This window comes from Pezoporus flaviventris, unplaced genomic scaffold (genome assembly GCF_033815535.1).
Source record: "Pezoporus flaviventris isolate CSIRO_AGI_PZ_B2104156 unplaced genomic scaffold, CSIRO_AGI_Pfla_v1 ptg000015l, whole genome shotgun sequence".
Taxonomy (NCBI): domain Eukaryota; kingdom Metazoa; phylum Chordata; class Aves; order Psittaciformes; family Psittacidae; genus Pezoporus; species Pezoporus flaviventris.
In genome coordinates this window covers 38850757-38872837 of record NW_026892563.1, presented here as the reverse complement: position 1 = coordinate 38872837, position 22081 = coordinate 38850757, and the positions used below count along the sequence as shown (strand labels likewise).

The 22081-nt window shown below is 40.8% G+C and overlaps 1 protein-coding gene across 2 annotated transcripts in view; it reads right to left on the bottom strand.

Moving 5' to 3' along the window:
• Positions 1-22081, bottom strand: part of MAN1A2 (mannosidase alpha class 1A member 2) — a 139263-nt gene that overhangs the window by 50813 nt on the left and 66369 nt on the right. For both annotated transcript variants that reach the window (XM_061454184.1, XM_061454185.1), the window contains one exon: positions 21039-21119. In XM_061454184.1, the coding sequence (XP_061310168.1) occupies positions 21039-21119 (81 nt within the window). The remainder of the gene's footprint in view (positions 1-21038; positions 21120-22081) is intronic.

Sequence of the window (22081 nt, the reverse complement as noted above, 5' to 3'; positions counted from 1 at the left end):
GCTGCTACTTCACATAACCATGTTCAGACAACCTGCAAAAACTTGCTGTGCCCTCCTGGCACCTTTGTTGGCTTGAAGACGCCATGCAGCATCAGAAGTTAAAACCCTACCCTCCCATACAAGACTGAATGCAAAGAAACACTTAAAAAGTAAAGATATGTCTTCAGACAATTTTTTATTACTGCCACCTCAGTCCCATCTCACTGCTGTTTCTGGATAACAAAACCACCCAGTGCCTAACCCACTATTAATAAATGCAGACTGGAGTGAGAACTGGGAGACAGTTGCATATGTTTTTATCAGAGCAAAGTGACCAGAAGAGCATATTTGGAGAGATGTAAAGAAAGAAATGCGGCCAGTAGCAGCGGATGAGATGCCCTTTATGGGAGACTGCAGATGTGATGAGAGTGCTCTGCTAAGCTCATTACAGTGACTTCTTTTACTGAGTTTCAGACTTACCATAAGAGCTTTAGCTTTTAAATAACATGGTGGCATCAGGCAAAGAGGTTGCTGAGCGCACAGGAAAGATTTTTACCCTTTTTTGGTTTTAATAGGTTGAACAGATAGATTCTATTTCACCCCTATCAGTTTCCTGTTGGCAGGCAATGCATTTCAAGAAATATATTGGCAGGAAGAAGAGAGAACAACAAAATGAATGGATGCCTAGAAAATAGATCTCATTAGGAAACAGTAAAAGAATCAGGGTTATTTAGTTCAGAGAAAAGATGTTCAAGAGAGGACAAGATAATGACTTTCTGGTATATAAAAGGCTAATACAATGAAAAAGAAAGGATTTTGTTTGTTTTTCTATGGACATGAAGAATATAAAATAACACCAAAATGAAGCAAGGAAAAGTAAATCAGTTATTAGAAAAAAAAGTTGGTGATAAGGATAACTAATACTGGAGCATGACTCTGCTGCAGAGTCATCCATACAGCTTGTAAAAACACACTACAACGCATGCAATTATAAAGACCGATGTGATTTGACTCTGCCCAGGAATGGAAAACTAAGATCTACACAGCTTCCTTAACTGCTCTTCCAGCTATACTGTTCTAATGGGTTTACCTAGCAAGGTTTTGGTAGCGGGGGGCTACAGGGGTGGCTTCTGGGAGAAGCAGATGGAAGGTTCCCTTTTGTCACACAGAGCCAGTGTCAGCTGGCTCCAAGATAGACCCATCACTGGCCAAGGCTGAGCCCATCACTGACAGTGGTAGCACCTTTGGGGTAACGTGTTCAAGAAGGGGAAAAGACCTCTGCAACTACAGATAGAGAGGGGAGTGAAAACAGAGAATCAGCTCTGCAGGCACCAAGGTCAGTGAGGGAGAAGAGGAGAAGGTGGCTCCAGGCGATGAAGCAGAGGACCCTCTGATGCTCCCTGCAGTGCAGACCATGGTGAGACAGGCTCTGCCCCTGTAGCCCATGGAGGTCCACAGTGGAGCAGATAACTCCCTGCAGCCCATGGAGGTCCATGTGGAGCAGATATCCACATGCAGCCCACGGAGGTCCATGGTGGAGCAGATATCCTCCTGCATTCCATGGATGACCCCAAACCAGAGCAGAGGAATGCCCGAAGGAGGCTGTAAACTGTGGGAAGCCAGTGCTGAAGCAGCTCCTGGCAGGACCTGTGTCCCCATGAAGGGAGGAGCCCATGCTGGAAGAGGTTTGCTGCAGGACTTGTGACCCTGCAGGTGACCCATGCTGGAGCAGACTGTCCCTGAAGGATGCACCCCATGGAAGCGACCCACACTGGAGAAGCCTGTTCCTGAAGAATACACCTGTGGGAAGGACTCACGCTGGAGCAGTTCATGGAGCACTCTCTCCTATGGGAAGGACCCCACACTGAAGGAGGGGAAGAGTGTGAGGAGTCCTTCCCTGCGGAGGAAGAGGGTCAGAGACAATCTGTGATGAACTGACCACAACCTCCATTCCTAGTCTGCTGCACCACTGTGTCAGAGGAGGTAGAGAAAATCAGGAGTAAAGTTAATCCCAGGAAGAAGAGAAGGGTGGGGGAAGATGTTTTAAGATTTTTGTTTTCTTATTTGAGCTGATTTGCCTGGTAATAATTGAAACTGGTTTCCCAAGTGGAGTTTGTTTTGCCCGTGACAGTAACTGGTGAGTGATGGCCCTTGTCCTTATGTTGACCCACAAGCCTTTTGTTGTATTCTGTTTTCCTGCCCTCTGTCCAACCAAGGAGTGGGAGTCATAAACAGCTTTGGTGGGCACCTGGTGTCCAGCCAGAATCAACCACCACCAGTGAATCAAATGGCTTGTTCCATGCATGTAAGAGGAAAGTGTTCTGTCTCTCTTGGGATCTACTACTTACTCCGTAGACCCACACAGCACCTTTGTAACTGGTACATAAACCATAGAGACCACCCACCCGCCAGTTTCTTTGCTATGTGCTCCAGAGTACAGGACACTGTAAGAGAGAAGGCGCGTTACAGAAACTGCTCTCCAAGAAGTGCTGTTCCTGCAGGCTAAATCCATCTGTCTTCAAACGTGCATTCCCACTTGCATTAACGACAGAATTTAGCATGTGGAGGTAACAGATCAGAGTTTTCTTAAAGTAAAGACCCTCTAACAGCTCTAGCAAGACATCCTAGTTTGGGGATGCAGGCCTGCTGTTCTAGGTAAACATGCGTACTAATCCCAGGGGAGCTGTTCTGTCCAGTCTCAACGTACAGACATTGGTTTCAGAAGCCACCACAGACTTGGAGATGTATTTCCATTTCACACACCAAAATCTAATACACTAAATCTATCAGTTTACATGGTCTTAGGTAGGCTAATGCTTCTTTCTGCAAATGCTGTAAAGCAATGGAAGAATTTTTCCCACATCAAATACAAATCAAGCTGTTTACAGGTAAAATGGAAGAGAGTGAAAATTATCAGAAGCAGCAAATCCTAAATCTTAAATTGGGTGAATCCTTCATTAAGATGAAACCGTCAGTCAGTATCTACAGCAGACCAGTTGTGAGGGCCTGAATCATTTTCATTCACTAAATTGATGCTGCCACCCACCCCACAATATGAAAGCTTGGTTCTGAGTCTATTAATCCAAGTAAGGCAAAAACATTTAGCAGAAAAGGCCTTAAAGATGAGTCTTCAAAAGCCTTATTGATGTAACCAGTGACTGCTGAGATGCATGGCTGCATCTCTAAGAAGACTAGATTATGCTTAATACTGCTGTTAGGTGTTCCCTTCCAGCACTGTGAATGGCAAACAGCCTTGACTGGCCTCTGTTTCTGACTCTAAGGGGGGATTATAGATGTTTTATACAAATAATGAATCTCTTTCTTTCATGTGCATAGACCAGTCTTTGAGTCATTTTTCTTACACAGTAATAAACACCAGACTTCTGCTTAATCCGAGTTATTAACTAGCGAGTATGTGTGGTTATGCAATGTAGCTGGTTCTGTAAGTTTGGTAACTTTTGATCCTCAAGAAACCATCAGACAAAACAGACATACTGCACAAGTTCACAAACACTCCCGTGTTCTACAGTGCTCCCAGGGCATTCCCTACTACAAAGCATGGACCACCCTGCTACCATGAAATGAAGAAATTACTCCCTCTTTACATATTTGCTTCTAATAAATTTAATTGATTTAATTACAAAGGCATCTTGTGAGATAAAGGAGATGCAATTTAGATTCTGGTAACATTTCAGCTATCATAGTATGCCTTGAGAGTGGGAGAGCACTTTGGACATATTTTATAGATGTTTGTGAGTGATGATTGAAGAATTGGTCCCAAAGAATGTAAATCCATGTTCTTGTGAGATTTAGTAAGGCAGCTACAAACTACACCACCTATAACGCCAAAACAATGTAGAATTACATAAATACAACAGCACCTCTTTGACATTGTAGGTCTCTTGAGTCACAGCAGGTGTTCAAGTAAGGAGTATTTGTAGGTACTGTAAAGACAACGTCATAGCTAAAGTACTTTTTCTGTCTTTGGTGAGCTGTAATGACTACCAAAGTACTTGAATACTTAGCATTTCTAAAAGACTGAAAATCTTTAAACAAGAGAAGACATATCCTGAAAATGGATGATCTGAGAATTTAGATTCATGACAGAAAAAAAGTAATATGAAAATTAAAAATCAAACTCCATCTCATCAGTCTAGGATTAGAGCTAATAAAAAAAGAGGAATCGACTTGAATCTGGACTATGGTGTCAATTTAAAACGGTTGTGGTGTCAATTTGCTTTGCTTTCTTTACTTCCTTCCTTCAGATACCTGTACATATATTGACAAGGTCCCTCCCAAGCCTTTTCTCCTCCAGGCTGAAAAGTCCCAGCTCTCTCAGCCTTTCCTCAGATGAAAGATGCTCCAGTCCTTTAACCATCTTTCTGGCCCTTCACTTGACTCTCTCCAGTATGTTGATGTCTCTCTTCTACTGGGGAGCTCAGAACAGAACACAGCACTCCAGGTGGGTCTGCACCAGCGCTGAACAAAAGGAAAGGATCACCTCCCTTGACCTGACACTCCTAATGCAGCTCAGGATATTCACTCTCTTTGCAGCAAGGACATGTTGCTGGCTCATAGTCAACTTGGTTTGTGAAGCTACTTTGCAGATGGTTAACCTCCAGCATATATTTGCGCATGGGATTGTTCCTCCCCAGATGCAGGAGTTTGCAATTGACTTCATTGAAGTGCATAAGGTTCCTGTCAGCCCATATTTCCAGCCTGCTGAGATTCCTTTGAGTCGGCCCCAGTTTGTTGTCATCAGCAAACTTGCCAAGGGTGCACTCTGACGCATTAATGAAGATACTGAACAGGACTGGACCCAGTATTGATACCAGAGGTACACCACTAGTTACTGGACTCCAAATATATTTTGCACCACTCATCATTACCCTCTGGGCTTGGCCATTCAGCCAATTTTCAATCCACCTCACTATCAGCTCACCCAGCCCACACTTCACCAGCCTCATTTTGAGGATGTCATGGGAGACAGTGCTGAAAGCCTTACTAAAGTCTAAGGAGACAATATCCACTGCCCTGTCTTCATCTCCCAGGCCAGTCATTTCATCATAGGTTATCAGGGTTGACTGAGCATGACTTCTCTTTTGGGAATCCATGGTAGCTCCTCCCAATCACTTTGTCACTCATAGTCCAGGAAACAGAGTAGTTTTTCTAGAGTAGTTGTTCCATGACCTTCCCAGAGACTGAAGTAAGGCTGACTGGCCTGTAGTTCCCTGGGTCCTCCTTCTTGCCCTTTTTGAAAGTAGGAGTGATCTAAGGGTGATGCCATTCATCTTGTGTATTAGCTTTGGTACCCAATGACACCAATTTAAACCTTAGCCTTTTAATGTACAATTCTGTAAGGCATGCAGCTGTTTACGCAGAAGATGTAGAAAGGCAGACAGAAAGAAACTGGGCTCGATGCCTTAATTCTAACAGTCTCCAAAGTTTTTAAACACTGCCAAATTCACTCTGATGGAAGTACAGGACCAGTTAATTCTATTCATGCAACTGTTGCTGCAGAGTCCTCCCATGCTAGGAGAATTCTGGTCAAGAACAACAGGATAAAGCAGACATTACTTCATACATCAATACTACACAGCTAGCTGATTTACTTGTTTCACAAGACAATAAAATGCTTCATGAAACATTCTTTCTTTCAAAATAAAAAAGAAATAACACCGAAATTAAAAAAAAGCAAACCAAAAACATCAGAAAGTCAACATTTAAACACTGAAGAACATTTATGACTGCCTCCTGCACCCATACTGATCCAGACCTCTCTTCCCTTTAAAGGTTTCCAAAGTCAAACCAGGTATTTTTTTCCACCAAAAGAAAAAAAAAACATTGTGAAGCGCTTTTCTGAAACTTCTTTAGTTTTCAAAACATGCAGACTAGGCTGATGGTTTCTTTAGCCAGTGAGATCACAATCAGATTTCTACAAAGAGAATCATGCTGGGTACCTCCCTGAAAGATCCGCTTTGAATGACAATTTGAACGAACGGTAGGAAGGCAAGAAAGGCTGTTCAGTTTCAGATGATGCATGAAATTAGGCGATATAACAGTTGCTTCCGATCTAAAAATAATGGCTACGCAAGTCCTGATGTCTGTTAGTATGTCTGTCTGAAATTCAGAGACTCAACTTGTAAAATAGATTTAATGCCACGTATCAGAATTATTCTGACTTCAAAGAAAAAGGCCGCAGCTGTGCACATTCTCCTTCTGAAACAAAAAGCTCAGTAAAGCCCACACAGGTCCATTCATACACCCAAGCTGCCAGCTCTCCTCTTTCCTAGAGACTCTAGACTTCTGAGATGAAAACAAAGGTCACCTTCTTAGTGTGAGGACACCTCACACCAGACCATGTCACCCAAGGCTCTGACCAGCCTGGCCTTGAACACTGACAGGGATGGAGCATTCACCACTTCTCTGGGCAACTTGTGCCAGTGCCTCACCACGCTCACAGTAAAGAACTTCTTCCTTATATCTAACCTGAACTTCCCTGTTTCAGTTTGAACCCATCACCTCTTGTCCTGTCAGTACAGTCCCTGATGAAGAGTTCCTCTCCAGCATCCTTGTAGCCCCCTTTAGGTACTGGAAGCTGCTCTGAGGTCTCCCTGCAGCTTCTCTTCTCTGTGCCCAGCCTTCTCAGCCTGTCTTCATATGGGAGGTGCTCCAGCCCCTGATCATCCTCGTGGCCTCCTCTGGACTTGCTCGAATACTTGAACTGCATCAGTTACATGCAGATAAGATAGATTAGCTGGTTGAATACAACCTTTCCTATTTATATTTTACAAATTGGCAAATGTATGTTCAAATGCTGCTTCTTAGATACAATAAATACTATGGTGGCTTTCTACCACCAGCAGAGAAAGAATTGCAAACAGAATTCTTAAGTGATGTTATCTTTATCTTTTACTTAAAGTTTTCCCAAGCTGCTTTCCTGGACAACAGACATGAAGAATCTAGTTCCTGTTGACTGAAACATCTTAGGATCCAATGAAATATTCATTGTTTTCACACTACTGATTATTTTTTTAAATCCACATGAGAAAGTTTGAGCATGTATTAACTTATCAGAAATATTTGGAATTTTTGCTCTAGAAGCCCTAACTATAAAAATTTGGCATATACTGGCCACCCAGCTAATCACGTTTTAACTCCCTAGCACTGGCTATTAACATCTCAATTAAACCGTATCATTTTGTTCACTTTAATAGCTGTGTCAGCTTCCTTGGCATGGGTTTCTTGCATATCTGAGTAGAAAAGTTAAACATTCTCCATTTTTAAAGGGACTTCAAATCGGAGGCACTTTACACCAGTCAGTCAACACCACAGATCCCTTAAAATTCAGAATAAATGTAATGAAAAACTGGCATATAAATGCCTCCTCAAGCTGATCATTCCCAGATGAGATATATTGCACTGGTTCCCCTCCTGCCTAACTAAGTCAAAACCCACGGCATTCTCAAGTTTATTTGCTCTTCTATTATTATTACTATTATTAGAAAGCTGCTTCCAGCCGAGGCAATTTTTATGCTTCCTCTTTCCGGCTTTTCATATCTCTAACTTTTTCACTGTGAGCTTACCCGCACAAGCAGTATTAACCTGCCAGATTAGTTACATTTGTAAGTAAATCGTTTCAGGACTAGAAGCAACCATCTTGATTTTGCACAACATACCAATCATACAATCAACCTTTAAGATCAAGTCCACCCATTAGCCCAGGACTGCCAAGACTACCACTGAACCATCACTCATGCCTAAACGCGCTCTAAGGGTGGAAGAGGGCTTTTAAAAGAGACTCATTTCAGACAATTTCTTCTTGTTGTGGGAGCTGTGGTAGCACAGGAAACCAAGATGTGAGAGCACAGACAATATCTGGCATCTGGCTCACATGTTTTCCTGCTAGTTGCTGGCAGCAAGAAAGATTGATTTTAAAGTGTGGAAAGAAGGAATGCAGAAAGAAAGGAGAGAAAAAATGAATCTGAATGGCCATCAGGAAACCAAACAAAAGCACCATCAAGGGACAGAAGATCAGAATTGAGCTTTGTCAGCAGGAAAACAGAAGCAGTAAAAGATAGGGTTTCCAGTCTCCCACCTCACAGAAAGGGAAGTGTCAGGGAAGTTGTTAAGAGAGCATGAATAGGAGCTGAAGGGAAGAAAGAAAAGACATGAGGAGGAAGGACAGGGAATGAATGGCAGGCCAAAGCAGACAAAGCATAGCAAGGGACCATGGAGGAAATGCCAAGAGTGTAGTTGTAAGGAATGGGAGCATGAGAAACATTTTGTGGAATCTGATAGGGAAAGAATGCTTTTCATCTCTGTAACATATTCTTGGGACCTAGAATTGACCCCAATATATCAGCCTTTCAACATGCCTTCATAGCCAAACACAACCAAGCAAATCAAATGGTAAAAATGAATCTCTCTAATCAGTGATATTTGGCATTTTGGTACTACCCATTGCTCTACTGAGTTAAGTAACAGACTGCATTATGTGGCTGAAGGTCCCAACCTAACCGATGATCTAGTCCCTCTATGGTTTTTAAGAAGGAAAATCTGCATTAGAAAACGGTTCTGAAGACAAGTAATTAAGCTGTTTGTGCTATACTTACAAGCCTTAGGAGAATCATTTTTGTGCAATAAAAATTATCTACCTTCTCTGATTATTAATCACTCTTGACACTGGCTTTCTTTGTGGTAATACCCTCTCCTAAAACGTTCTTCACTCATGTCAAATCTCTCCTTAATTCCCCACATATTTTTCTCTGCCATGTCATCTTTTTTTACACTCTATCAATTTCTACTTTCTTTCTCAGTTATTCCTGTCTCCTGTTTCTCTTGAATGTGCTGCCAAGCTCTTCATTTTAAATTAATCTTGATTTCCCCTTTAGATATTGCCAGAAATCACTTAGTCCCCTTTAGACTGTATTTGCCTACCCAAAACCAGTTAAACAGAGATGAAATTACACATTGTTTCACATGACGTGCACTCATTACACACAGAGCCTCCCTCCTCTCATTGGTATGATGAGGGGTTGGAATTAGATGATATTAAGGTCCTTTCCAACCCTATTTTATGACTTGATGTGACAGATCACAATGCAAAAATCAATCTAGAAAAAGAAATTATTTAAAAAAAAAAAATCACATAGCTTTCACTTCTTCAAAATCAGATCCTTTACAGACCATCAGACACAGAATACGTTGCCTTACACTGCACTGATGAGATGCGTAAATAGTGGTTTGTGTGTTGTTTGGTTTGGTTTTGTTTTTAATGAACAGGTTTGTTTTCAGAGATTTACAGACATATTAATTTATCTACAGTTAATTTATATATTAGGACCAAGCTCTGATAGAAAATTAGTTAGCAGGTAAAAGCAATGAGCAATGACTTAGTAAGCACTAAATCTTCAGAGCTGCATAAATTCTGCAAAGCACTTGAAAAAGCAGACATTTCTTTTGAGAAATGAGGAGAAAAACACCCTGATCTCCTACAGCAGAATTTAGAGGTCTCGGGGCCAGAAATAACATACAAAGATTATTTTATGCCATGCAAACATAAATCAAAGGCTCAACAGAGCAACAGTGTGATCATCTGTATAAAGTATAATTATCAAGCTACCTTGATAATTACTTCAGTAAGTAGTATTTAAGCAAAGCACTGCTTCCAGAGACAGATCTGGACCAAGTCTTATACCACATACTGATTATTCATGTGTCCAGGAGGCGTAACTGTCAGTCCTCTACCTTTTCATTATTTTCCTACCTCTTCTGCTGTTTTTGCATCCTTTTAAGAACATGATTACCACGAAGTCTCAAGCAAAAACAAGTTCCTTGTTGTAGTCGGAACTCCTATTTATAAATCCAAATGCTCATAGGTCTTTTGCCACAAGATTTCATTCCAAAATACAAACTGCCCTCCTTGCCTTTTCCAAGTTCCACATACTCTTCATAGCTACAGATACTCAAGACATATTCCCTGGTCCTGTTCCCATGTTGGTCTAGACAACATGGGTTGTTTGATCTTCTTGTAAGTTATAGCCTGCATCTATGCCATTAGTAACATTAAAATGGATTTAATCTACACACACCAAGTTGAACAATTGATTACATTTCTCTGGAGTTTTCTATTTATTTGTCATCTCAGAATGAGAACTCTACAGTCAGCTATAAATTCTTCTGAGAATATTTATTGTCAAGTCAGTGTGAAATCAGACAAACTGTCTCACAGATACCTAGGTCACCTTAAAGGGCCTTTTCTGAACCTGGACATATGCAGTTAGGTTCTTTTTCTTAGGCATTTATCTGCAATTTTGTATTTTGAATTTTAAAGATGAATGTTAAAAGGCTTGAGAATTTCTTGGTCATTTCTTTAAAGATTTGTTTGCGGATTATCCAATTCATAACTGATAACACAATCCTACTGCAGACAGCAGCTTCTTGTCTTCCAAGAGACTAGAAGAGTGCACCCACTTTCTCCTGTGATGACTGCACATGTCATTAGAGGCAATGTGATTTGCGTTAATATTTTTGCTAGGTTTTAATAATTTTCCTTCAGAGTCATTGTAGCGTTCACGGCATCTATTTTTCTCTCACACTATCTGTTTTTGTCTCTAAAGCTCCTTTTAAAAAGGAAAACGTAATAGTTAGCACTGAATGAAAACAAGATTGAAAAGGCAGCACCAGCCAAAAACACCTGGTTTTAAAGTGGTATCATGTCCAGAGTCATACTGTTGTTTTGTTTTAAAGTGAAAAGATACCCTACTGAAAGAGCAGCATTTTCAGTTGACAAAAGAGAATGCCATGCTCCCTCTCTGGATCAGCTCAAGCATGAAAATCCTTCGTGCAGACACTTAGGAGGAAAGAACATAGGAAAAGTCATTGGGTAGAAAGTCACGTATTAGTGTGTCAACAGTAATGCCAATAAATGAATGTCTGGATACTGTGCTTGCTGTGACTGGTGCCCATCAGCATCAGTATGACCGGTTTAACTACGAAGAGGGAGCCAAAAAATAATAGACATGGTCATCAGGAGATAGGTGGCATACAAGTAGTTGCAAAAGACCTTGTCTTTCTCAGCTTTTGTAGCCCTCTACATGAACACAACCAAAGAGTACGCTTTAAGAGTGGCTACCACTGCACAGTTTATGTATTTTCTAATTCTAACAGCTTGTCCTTTATTTGCACCAGTTTAAAGCATGTTATACTAAAAGGCCATGCTTTTCCAATCAGACTTTAAGTAGAGGGAACTAAATTGCAATGAAGTCAGTTTTACCCTCTTTTTCTTCTCCTACTACAGCCTAGTAAACACATTACAAGGTTTACTATCTGCATTGCAGCAAGCAGTGGCACTGCCCAATATGTGACAATGCTTTAACACTCCAGAGAAAAAAGGATTTCTTTTTTCAGGCTGTGTCCTGTTAGGGACCAGGGAGCGGTCATGACTACTTATGAATAAGCAGCTCAGCTTCTGGCAACAAATTGAAATCCAACCTTCATTGGCTAGCACATACACAATACTGTTATCTCTTCTGAGAGTTTTAAACCTTTGAAGAAAAACTTAATTTAGAAAAGCCCCTTCATAGGTACAGTCAAAACCTCTGTGAAACCAGTTCACAAAATACATTGCCTTACTTACCAAAAACCTATACTTTAAATAGATAGGTCAGTTGTTGGGGACATCTGTTGGCACAATACACTATATTATAATTTTACAATATAATTTTACTAGGGAGTCTCCTGAAGAGATGGTGCCTGCCAGTTTGCTGAAAAGGATTCGTTTGATTATCTGTTAATAGAGTACCAGGCACTTACCACCATCTCTTGCTCCGTTTTAAATGAGATTTCAGGCTTGATTTATCCACATATTTTATTATTACTTTGTCCAGAAAGATGTGTCATTTTAATGGTGCTTATAAAGATGATAAAGGCAATCAAAAGGAAAGCAACTGCTTCATATCTAAGGCTGGCAAAGGTAAACACAGTAAATATTCTTGTATATATATGTTTATGAAATTGCAAATACCATAAATAACTTTGTTCAACAAAAAAACAAAACAGTAATCTACCCCTTTTACTATATTAATAAATCAGCCGCAGACAAGAACACTTCATCATAATGGTGTAAGTGTCCTCCTGCCACTATCACACAACATAATACTCACTTTGTTTTCTTACTTGAGACCATTACTCAAGCACAGCTACGTATGCCACACAACTGACCCTCTACCCATCTTCTGTCATTCCGTGTGTTTCCTCTAGCAGGAGTATTTTATTTGCCACTACCAGTCACACCAGGAGCTTTAATGATTTGTGAAGCTCCATTTAATGGAAAAAAGCAAGCAGTCAACAGGAAGCTTATGCACTCTCTCCACAGACAAATGCTGTTCATACTAGATGAGATGCTTAGTTACTCTAAAGGCAAGACAGGGTCACTCCTTGAACACCTTACAAATCTCTTTACGGACTATTAACAAATGAGCTCAAGGCAAAGCATGTAAGTGTCCCTTACTAATCCTAATTGTCGATCACTTGCTTTACAAACCACAACATATGCAATAACTGGAACCAAACGCTGACACCTGCTGCAAACAGCTGCAGTGAAATTTTGCGAGGAGGAACCCAGAAGCCATGGGCTCAACACAGTTTTTACCAGATGCCAGTCGAGAGAGTTACACCTGGATTTTCATAATCCACTGCTCACTGCAGCATTCCTTTGTCTGGTTCATCTGGCTTCAGGAAATGTTCTGAATCTTCAGAGTTTTAAGGACTCTAATCTGTCAGTGAGGGTCCCAGACACTCAGGGTGCTAACTGCTGAGTAAAGGTGAAATCATACTTCTGTTCATTAAAGCACCCCAACTCCAGAGAACACCTCCAGTATTTTTATCCTTAAGTCTATCCAATTACTGATGTCTGGGATTAGCATGACAACAGGTACTTTCACAAGAATACTGCAAACCTTCATGAATGAACATTTACAGCACACATACCCAACAGTTTTATAGAAAAGAGTAAGAACAGAATGCTCATCCTGGGTGCATAAACATAGGTGTTAGGTGTTAGCCACCTGCCAAGACTCCTGCACAGAAGCTCCTCTCCTGCGATTTTCCCCCTGGCTGGGTTTGCATTTCATGACAGAGCAATACCTCCTAAGCACCCTGAGACCTACTGACCATCTTGGATCTGGAACAGAGGAGTGGCTGTAGCACTGTACTAGTAGTCAGCACACACACTGCTTTGGGGAAAACGCATACTCAGAACAACCACCTTAAAAGATTCATTCTACAGCCCATAATACAATTAGAAATACCCACAGAGCAGGCCTATTACTGCTTCCTAGTCTCTTCTCACTGGGGCTGCTTCCTTAAGAGCAGAGACAGCCAGATTTATTTATGAGGCTGGTTCCAGCCCCCTAGGAAATTCACCTTCTCAGCCTTTATATTGTCTTCCTTCCTTGGTGAGGATGATGGTGATGCCAGGGGCCTCATCACTAGAACTGCCTCACTGAAACGTCTTCTAATGCTCCAAGGAACAAATAAATGGTACTCAAGGATAATACTCAAGGGAGATGCCACAGTATCCAGAAACAGCAGACATTCCTTTGATTGGGATCACTGTGAAGATACTACCATTCCTGTAGATTTCCTCAAAAATTTGGACTTTACTTATTTATTCTTTGAGAAGTTGAACAGACATTTGGCATGTAATGTAATATAAGTATCACATTCACTCTAGCAGTGGGTACAGGCACTGCTGGAGGCTATTGGGCAGGAGCCAAAGAGAAGCAACTGCAATTCATCGAATGCAACTGTAAAGGAATCAGATTTTGAACACACCGCAGTCAACTCTCGTATCTTTATGTTTTTGCAAATATCACTGTTGTTCTTTACCTTGCTTATGCTTTAGTGCTCCTATGGTCATTTCATTATCTGCTTAATTTGTGAACATTCAACAATGTGTTTAATTACAGGATTATTCTGCATGTATGCACCACCTGGGCTCTACAGCTGTTTGTCTTCTTCCTTGAACAAACTCCCATTTAGAGAGCAGAAAGTTCAGTTATAGTGCCTTCACAAAAGCTTGGAAGTGAAGAAACCACTCCTAGCAGGGTTCGGCAACTCACTGTTGCCTTTTGGATGGTCTTCAGAAATGAGTAACAATGGGCTTGGATCCTGCACGATCCTTTAAGAATCCCTACCTGCCTTGAGGAGCTCAAAGAACTTCACATAGCCAATATTAAGAACTGCGCCTTGTTTCTGCTGGCATTGTTGGTCTGCGATGTCTTCTTTATATTTATTGCTCCTTCACTAATCAGGTGTGGGGACAGCACAATGGAAATTATAGCTCTTGGACCATTCGATTCAGCACACCAGAAGAAAATACCACTTCTGCTTAAGATTCCAGTGTGGTACCCTACCTCAGGATCTGACTGAACTTTTACTGTCTTAGGCTTTGAGGACATTGTAATTCCTGGTCTCCTGGTAGCCTACCCTCGCAGATCAAACATTCAGGCATACTTACCATGGATCAGTTTTGTAACTTCTACTGCAGCTTCTAAGCTATGGTGCTGGCAAGCTTTGCTGTTTCAGCATTAGCACAGAAAGATCAGCCAGCTCTTTTCTACTTGGTGCCATTCATTCTCACTGCTTGCCTGGTTGTTGCTTTTTTGCACCAGAAGCTGAGAGCATCATGGACAGGCAGCGATTTTATACATCAGGCCTCCTGTTCTCCTCAGCAATCAGTATCAACTAGCCTGATGCCCAGAGAGACCCAGATCCACAAACAGGATGAAGAAGGGGAAGAACATGTAAATCAATCATATGCCAAATAAAGACCAATTAGATAATTTGTGTTGAAAAGAATAATTTACCAATACCAACATACATAGTAAAGAGAAAACCTCATGTTACTGAGTGAAAAAGCAAGCACCAAGCATGATCTTGAACAAAATCTTTAATCAGAGAACTGCATAGACACCATGGAAGAATTCCAGAGCTGCATCCTGAGAAACCAGCTATTAAATATAGCTGATTTCCAGGTAACAGAGAAACCTCCCGAGGAAGAGACTTTAAAATTAGACTGTATGAACAGCTCCAATCTAATAATAAAAGTGTAACCTGCATTTCACAAAAAGAAAAAAGATGCTATTGCAAGTGCTTTATGTCACTCTGACCTCTGTGCATACACGATACTCTTCCATTATGCATTTCTACATTTCTACTCTGGTGCTATTATGTGCAATAAAGTGATATCAAGCTATTTTATTAGTGTTGGATAAGAAGTTGAAGATAACCACAAAGTACACTGAGCATTCTTATACAGCAAGTCTAGGGAACTGGAATAAGCATAAAGGAACCTGCTGTTCTAAGTACAATGCTAAATAATGCCTTGATAGGCATCAAGAACCATAAAACCCGTGGATTCATAAGATAAAAATTGTATTGTGTTAGGATGATGAATGACAGAAAACAAACCCCTTAATGCAGCCACACACACACACAAGTTGGTTTTTTGTTTTGGGTTTGGGTCTTTTTTTAACTCACATAAGGCTTATATTCATCCTAAACTACTGTACTCAATTTTATTCCAAACTAGGCATATAGAACATTTCATTTCTACTTATTTCTGTTACATTATCAACTCCAGAACAGTTCCCCCCAGGCATAATGAAGACCATGTCTAGTTCCTATAGAAGTTAAAGGACTGTTGCAGGGATTACTGAGAAACAGTCTGGCTCAATTTAGATAAGAAATCATTATATATTTTAGCACCAGTATGTGAATTTGCCCTGTTAACTCCATCTGCCAGATGGGAAAGAGGAAGTAGGGTGGTACCTGTGAACTCAGAAGGTGAAAACCTTGTAGTTCACACACCTTAATTACAAGATCATGCTTCCTTTTTGAGAAAAATTCAAAATGTAAATATTATATCCATTCCATCATAGCCTGGGGCAGAGAAAACGGGTGCCTGGTTCCACAGTATGGCCCCCAGGCACCTTCTATTAAGCCACAGTCTTAAACCTCATACCTCCAAAAACATTTAAGTAGCTCCTGATTGAGTATATGAATTCTGCATTTCCTATTTGGAGATTTAAGTACTTAGAGATTATGTCCCTTAACATGCAACTTAGCAAGGAATAATGATGACTGATATAAACGCTTTGTGTTGGTTGCTCAGTGGAAACTGTGAAGAAGCCTCTGGCATATAGCAAAATACAAGAGAGCCTCCCTGGACGTGCAGCACTCCCAAAGAGATCTCCTGCTTTTTTTCTCCTGATATTTTATCAAGTCTCTTCTTGCTTTCTTTGTTTTGACAGTATAATTAAAAAAAAAAAAATCCAGTATACCCCACCAACATTAGGGTCCCCAGTACAAGCTGTATCCAGCGCTAGGGTCCCCAGTACAAGAAAGGAATGCACATGTTAGAACAAGTCCGGAGGAAGGCCATGAAAACAATCAGAGCTGGAATACCCCTCCTGGGGGGAAAGGCTGAGAGAACTGGGGTTGTTCAGCATGGAGAAGAGAAACTTCAGGGGAGACCTTATAGTGGCCTTTCAAACTGTAACATGAGCTTAAAGGAAGACTGAGAGCGACTTTCTACCACAGCCTGTTGTGACAAGAGAAGGAGCAATGGTTTTAACACTCAAAGAAAGTATGTTTAGACTGGATATAAAGAAGTAATCCTTTTACTATGAGGGTGGTGAGGAGCTGGCACAGGTTGCTCAGAGAAGTTGTGGATGCCCTATCAGGTCAGATGGGGTTTTGAGCACCCTGACCTAGAGAAAGATGTTTCTGCCCGTGGCCAAAGCTTGGACTAGATATAAAGCTCAAAGCTATAAAAGACACAAACCCAGAAACCACCCTAAGAATTTCAAAAGCAAGGACAGATTAGGACCTCGCTCCAATACAGCAGCAGAGACAAAGGCAGCACACTCTTAGATCTGATAATATACACCATGCTAGACACCAGATGGCCTGTCCACAACAAGCCATGAAAAACTTACTGTACAGAGGATTTAAACAAGGGCCTCCCAGACTGCAGACCTACTTGCCTGGCCATCAGATAAACCCTAGTGATGTGTCAACTTTAGAAGACTGAAACTGAGTGCATGGGAACATTTTCCACTGTGTCAAGTTTCACAGACATATCTTGATTTTCTTCTATTCAAAAGGCATTCTGACATGAAAAGTTCAGAATAATTATAGTTTCATTAAGATATACTTCATTATTCTCTCAACCACTGCAGTAAAAGGGAACTTTTACTTAAAGAAGGGACAGCAATACCCACAATCTTAATAGGAAAGACTCAAAATGTTACTGTCAAATATGATCAGCATCATAAAACCCAGGATCACAGTTCATGCTCATCTAAGAAATGTCAGTAACACAACAGCTAAAAATATAGCATGGAGACCACAGAGTCATGACACTAGACACCCTAAATAGTTTTTAAAAGCTAACATGTTTCTAATAAAAGTGTTAAGTAGAACAATTTTATCTAAATTGATAGCCAGCTGTACTTAAAAACTATGATCATTATGACCCATAAACAGATAAAATCCTATCAAGCACAATTACCCGCTTTATACAAAGGGCAAAAGCCACACTGACTGTCAAATTCTCCAAATATGGCCACTAAAAAGTGCTTCGACTTTCACGGCTGATGCAGAGTCCTGGACACTTTCTTTAATGGTTGTCACTATAGCATCTTTAACAGCACTAAGGGATAGGAGTCAAAAGAAAATAAGAACAGCTTTTATAACTGTCACCAAACAGCAGTTACTGCTGTTGCAGACCTAAGCAGAATTTACATAAAGAGGGGAAAACTTATTCCAAGCAGCCTGTTCATTCATCAGGGACTGCAGTGATAGGGCAAGGGGAAATGGGTTTAAACTAAAACAGGGGAAGTTCAGGTTAGATATAAGGAAGAAGTTCTGTACTATGAGGGTGGTGAGGCACTGGCACAGGCTGCCCAGAGAAGCTGCAGCTGGCCCCATCCCTGGCAGTGTTCAAGGCCAGGCTGGCCAGAGCCTTGGGCAACATGGTCTAGTGTGAGGCACCCCTGCCCATGGAAGGGGGTTGGAACTGGATGATCTTAAGGTCGTTTTCAACCCATGTGCACATTCACAACCTGATTAGGCAAAACATCCATACTGGTAGCTACTGCATGTCAGAATGCACACCCCAATCCTGAGCTAAGGAACACCTTCCCACAGTGGAAACTCTAAAGAGTTCTCACAGAGGCAGGTGTGTCTCTCCTGGGCTCAATTACCAAAAAAGCCTCAAGTTCCCTTGTCTTACCCACACTGACGAATCGCAGACAAACCATCCAACTTGGCAACTGTTGTCCCTCAGGTACCAGAAGCAGTTCTATCTGCCGTGCTATTTTGAAAGCAATGCAGCTTGAACACTCTTTTTAGGAGTATTTTTAGGAGTATTTTGGAAAAAAACATAACACATAGAAACACTTGACAGGAACAATCTTCTACAACTCATGAAGCATTTGAAGTTCATTGGAAAGACTTGATGCCATAAAAATACTTTTAAAAACAAAAGTCAGCCCAGTGACTGCATTTAGGAAAGACAGAGGGTAAAAGCTTTCCAAGAAGGAAAGAAAAAGAATTTTCATCAACACATTTCTAAGCAAAGGAGCTTGTCTGACTCTAAAAAGCAGTTAGACAACTGAATGGAAAAGGAATACACAGCTTTACAAATGCAGGCAAAACGTGTTTTGTTTTACAGTGTTTGGCTGAACTCATCTGCGTACTGGGTCAAAAATGTTCTTCTTAAGGGTCTTGTGCACAGGTTTGGTATTGATGTACACAAACAATCCAGCTACTGACCTATGAACTTTGCTCTTTCTCTGAGGTTCTTCTTATTTACAGTAGATGACTGCAAGGAGCATGTTCCAGTTCAAGTAAGTTATCCAGAGACAGGATCAATGTTCCTACCTGAAAAGATGATGTGGCACTGCTCTACTCAATGCTTGAAGGCTTCAGTGATCACATAGTACTTCCTAATGTGATCAGAGCTCTAAGCAACAGAAATACAGATTTCTGAAAAGAAAGTATCCTTCAACATGCTGCTGGGCTCACTTACACTGCACTAGGAACTACCATGACTACTCCTAGCAGTTCCAGCTTAGCTACGTAAGCTGCTCCCATGCAGAAGTTGAAAAACACATACAGGTCTGACCACTCTTGTGAGACTTCTTTGCTAAAGAAACACACAAACTTTTCCCCTTTCTTATGTCTGGGAGCATAAGAAAGCTATATTCTGAGGGCCTTCAAAAGGAAACTTGTAGGTTAATAATGCTGCCCTTGACAAAATTCAGAAGCTGCCTCAAGTTAATATCTGGGTTGATCATTCAGTGATATTTACGCCGCCTCTTGTTAGGACAGAAGTGTAAAGTAACAGGACTTAAATCTCACCACTACTCTGAAATGAGCAATAGCTGCTACAATGACTGCCTCCTTGAAGAGGTGCAACAGCAACAGCTTAAAAGACTGAGGAATAGGATCACTCCATGAAGGTAAAACCCTTACTGAGCTATGAGCAAACTCCAGAGAAAGACCTAAACCTGGCAGACTCTGGAGGCAGAGAAAGGCTCACTGTCATCAACGCAAGGTCAGCTCTTCAGTTGCTACAAAGGAGAGAGAAGGGCAAAATTATGTGCTTCTCCTTCCCTTTGGGCCTCCTGTAACAGACCACACCAATCACTAGCAGAAAGGACTGCTAGCAGTTGATCCCACTGCAGGTGGGGGGCTTGAAGAGTGTTGACAGTAAAGAAGGTGAAGCAGGTAGGACTTGATGAAAAATAAACTAGCAATTTCTTTTAACATATACAGTGGTTTTTTTGCTTTGCCACTAAGCTGTTCTTTCAAAGAGAAAACACTCCTATTACAGAAAATTCACAGATCCCAGAATGATGCCAAAGATATAAAGAGCCAACATATATGGGGTTTTCTCCTGGTTATCTTTAGAGCTGTGGGCTTAAAATCCCTTGAATTTGCTGATACGTATAAGGTACTCCCCTAAAAAAGTTGCAAAGACACATACTCTTACTGTGAGGGTGGTGAGGCGCTGGCACAGGGTGCCCAGAGAAGCTGTGGCTGCCCCATCCCTTGCAGTGTTCAAGGCCAGGTTGGATGGGGTTTGGAGCAACCTGGTCTAGTGGAAGGTGTCCCTGCCCATGGCAGGGGACTGGAACTAGAGGATATTTTACATCCCTTTCAACATAAACCACTATGATTCTATGATACAAACACCTGAAAGTGCATTAAACCTTAAGCTATGAAGTATGTCTGGAAGCCTGACATTTTAGGCTTTAGAAGGGCCATCAAAAATAAAAGATAAACCCAAACAAATCAAAGACATAGGTAACATATCAAAAGACATCAAAAAACCTATGACTTAATCTATAGCATGGATCGAGCTCCAGCCTTTAACATTAAAGTATGTGAAGAGGTCACAGCAATGTTACTGCTGGACCAAAGAAGTCCATAGTTGCAGGTCTTTGGGTATAGGCAACCTTCAATCTAAGCATGTCTTTGAATAAGTACTCAGAAGTAGAAGTATCCAATCTTTTTTAATACAAGTTTCAAAAGTGAGATAAAATTGGCTTGATGTTTCTCAGTTTGTCCCTGAGAAAATGGTAAGATTGTAAGCTCTTTTGTGAAGTAAACCTACAGCCTTGCAGGACAAGTGACAAAACTGTTATTTCTACCATCCTGGAATTACAGAATATCAAACCGAATTATTGGCATAAGAAGCTAGCGACTTGACATTTCAGTTTTACTTGAGTGGATATATCTTTTGAAAACATCTTGATAAAAGAAGCATTTCAAAGCTCTAATGAAATGGTCTTAAACTGGCCGAAACCAGCACAGAAACAAGCTTCAAAGTTCCCATACTCTAAGAATTTGGTTACTTTAGACAACTTACTGCTGTAAAATTAGTTTGCAAACTACTGAGAAGCCAAGAGTCTAAAACATTCTTCCTATGCAACATTTGCTAGAATACATTAAATTTGACAGATACATTCAAGTCTTCTTACCTCTTGTCCTGAAAGGTAGTATGCTGCTAGAAGACCGCCAATGAAGCGAATATTGACCTCAAAAACAGATACTTCAGAATTCTAGAACAGAAAGAAAGAGTCAACATTTAACCAACTCCCTAATCAGCAATGGGAAAATAACCGTCAAAGCAGAGGCTGCGTTTGTATTTCAGTATCTAGATTCATACTGAACTTCCCATGCACATCTTCAGGACACCAAATGATAATTCTAATTACAACCTCAACTGATTTTTAAAAATCAGACTAGTTTTTCTCCTGCTCTCTAACCTTATCATCACCACAAAGTGCAATTAAAGTTGTTTGGGAATAGTGGGAAGGAAGAAAAGACCTGCATATTTCCATAATACAGCATCTTTTCTCTTACATTTAAGCATACCACTGCCATCCCTGGAGATGTTCAAGGCCAGGCTGGATGTGGTTCTGGGCAACCTGATCTAGCTGAAGATGGCCCTCCTCATTGCAGTGGGTTTGGGCTAGATGAGATTTGAAGGCATCTTCCAACTTAAACTGTTCTATGATTCTCTAACACCAAATTTTCTGGGTTTACAGGATAAAGCTAAATAATAATTAGGTAATTCCTGTAATGCACTTTCTTAACCTGAATTATGAGCGTACAATCTTAAATTTAGAGCTCTATTTTAACATAGCCTCTGTCTAGGAATAGCATTTACGTATTTAACGATATGACACATAGTACTGCAACACCACCGAGAAACTCAAGAGAATAAACCATTTTACTGCCTTCCTCCACATTAATATCATTGGGCTAAATTCACCAGTATCTTGTGACTCATTTGAACCACTGAAAATTTAAGAGGAACTAGCTTGTTCTTACATCTTTCTGCCTCCCTCTGCACCCCATTCACTCCTTTGTCTGCATACACCCTATTTGCCTCCTTCATAAACTTCTAATTCAAGCCATTAAACACAGAAATGCAGTTATCTTAGAAGATTTTGAGATAAGGGAGACTTCTCTCATCCAGAAAAGTCACTACAATATACAATGTACAAGTTGACCCATC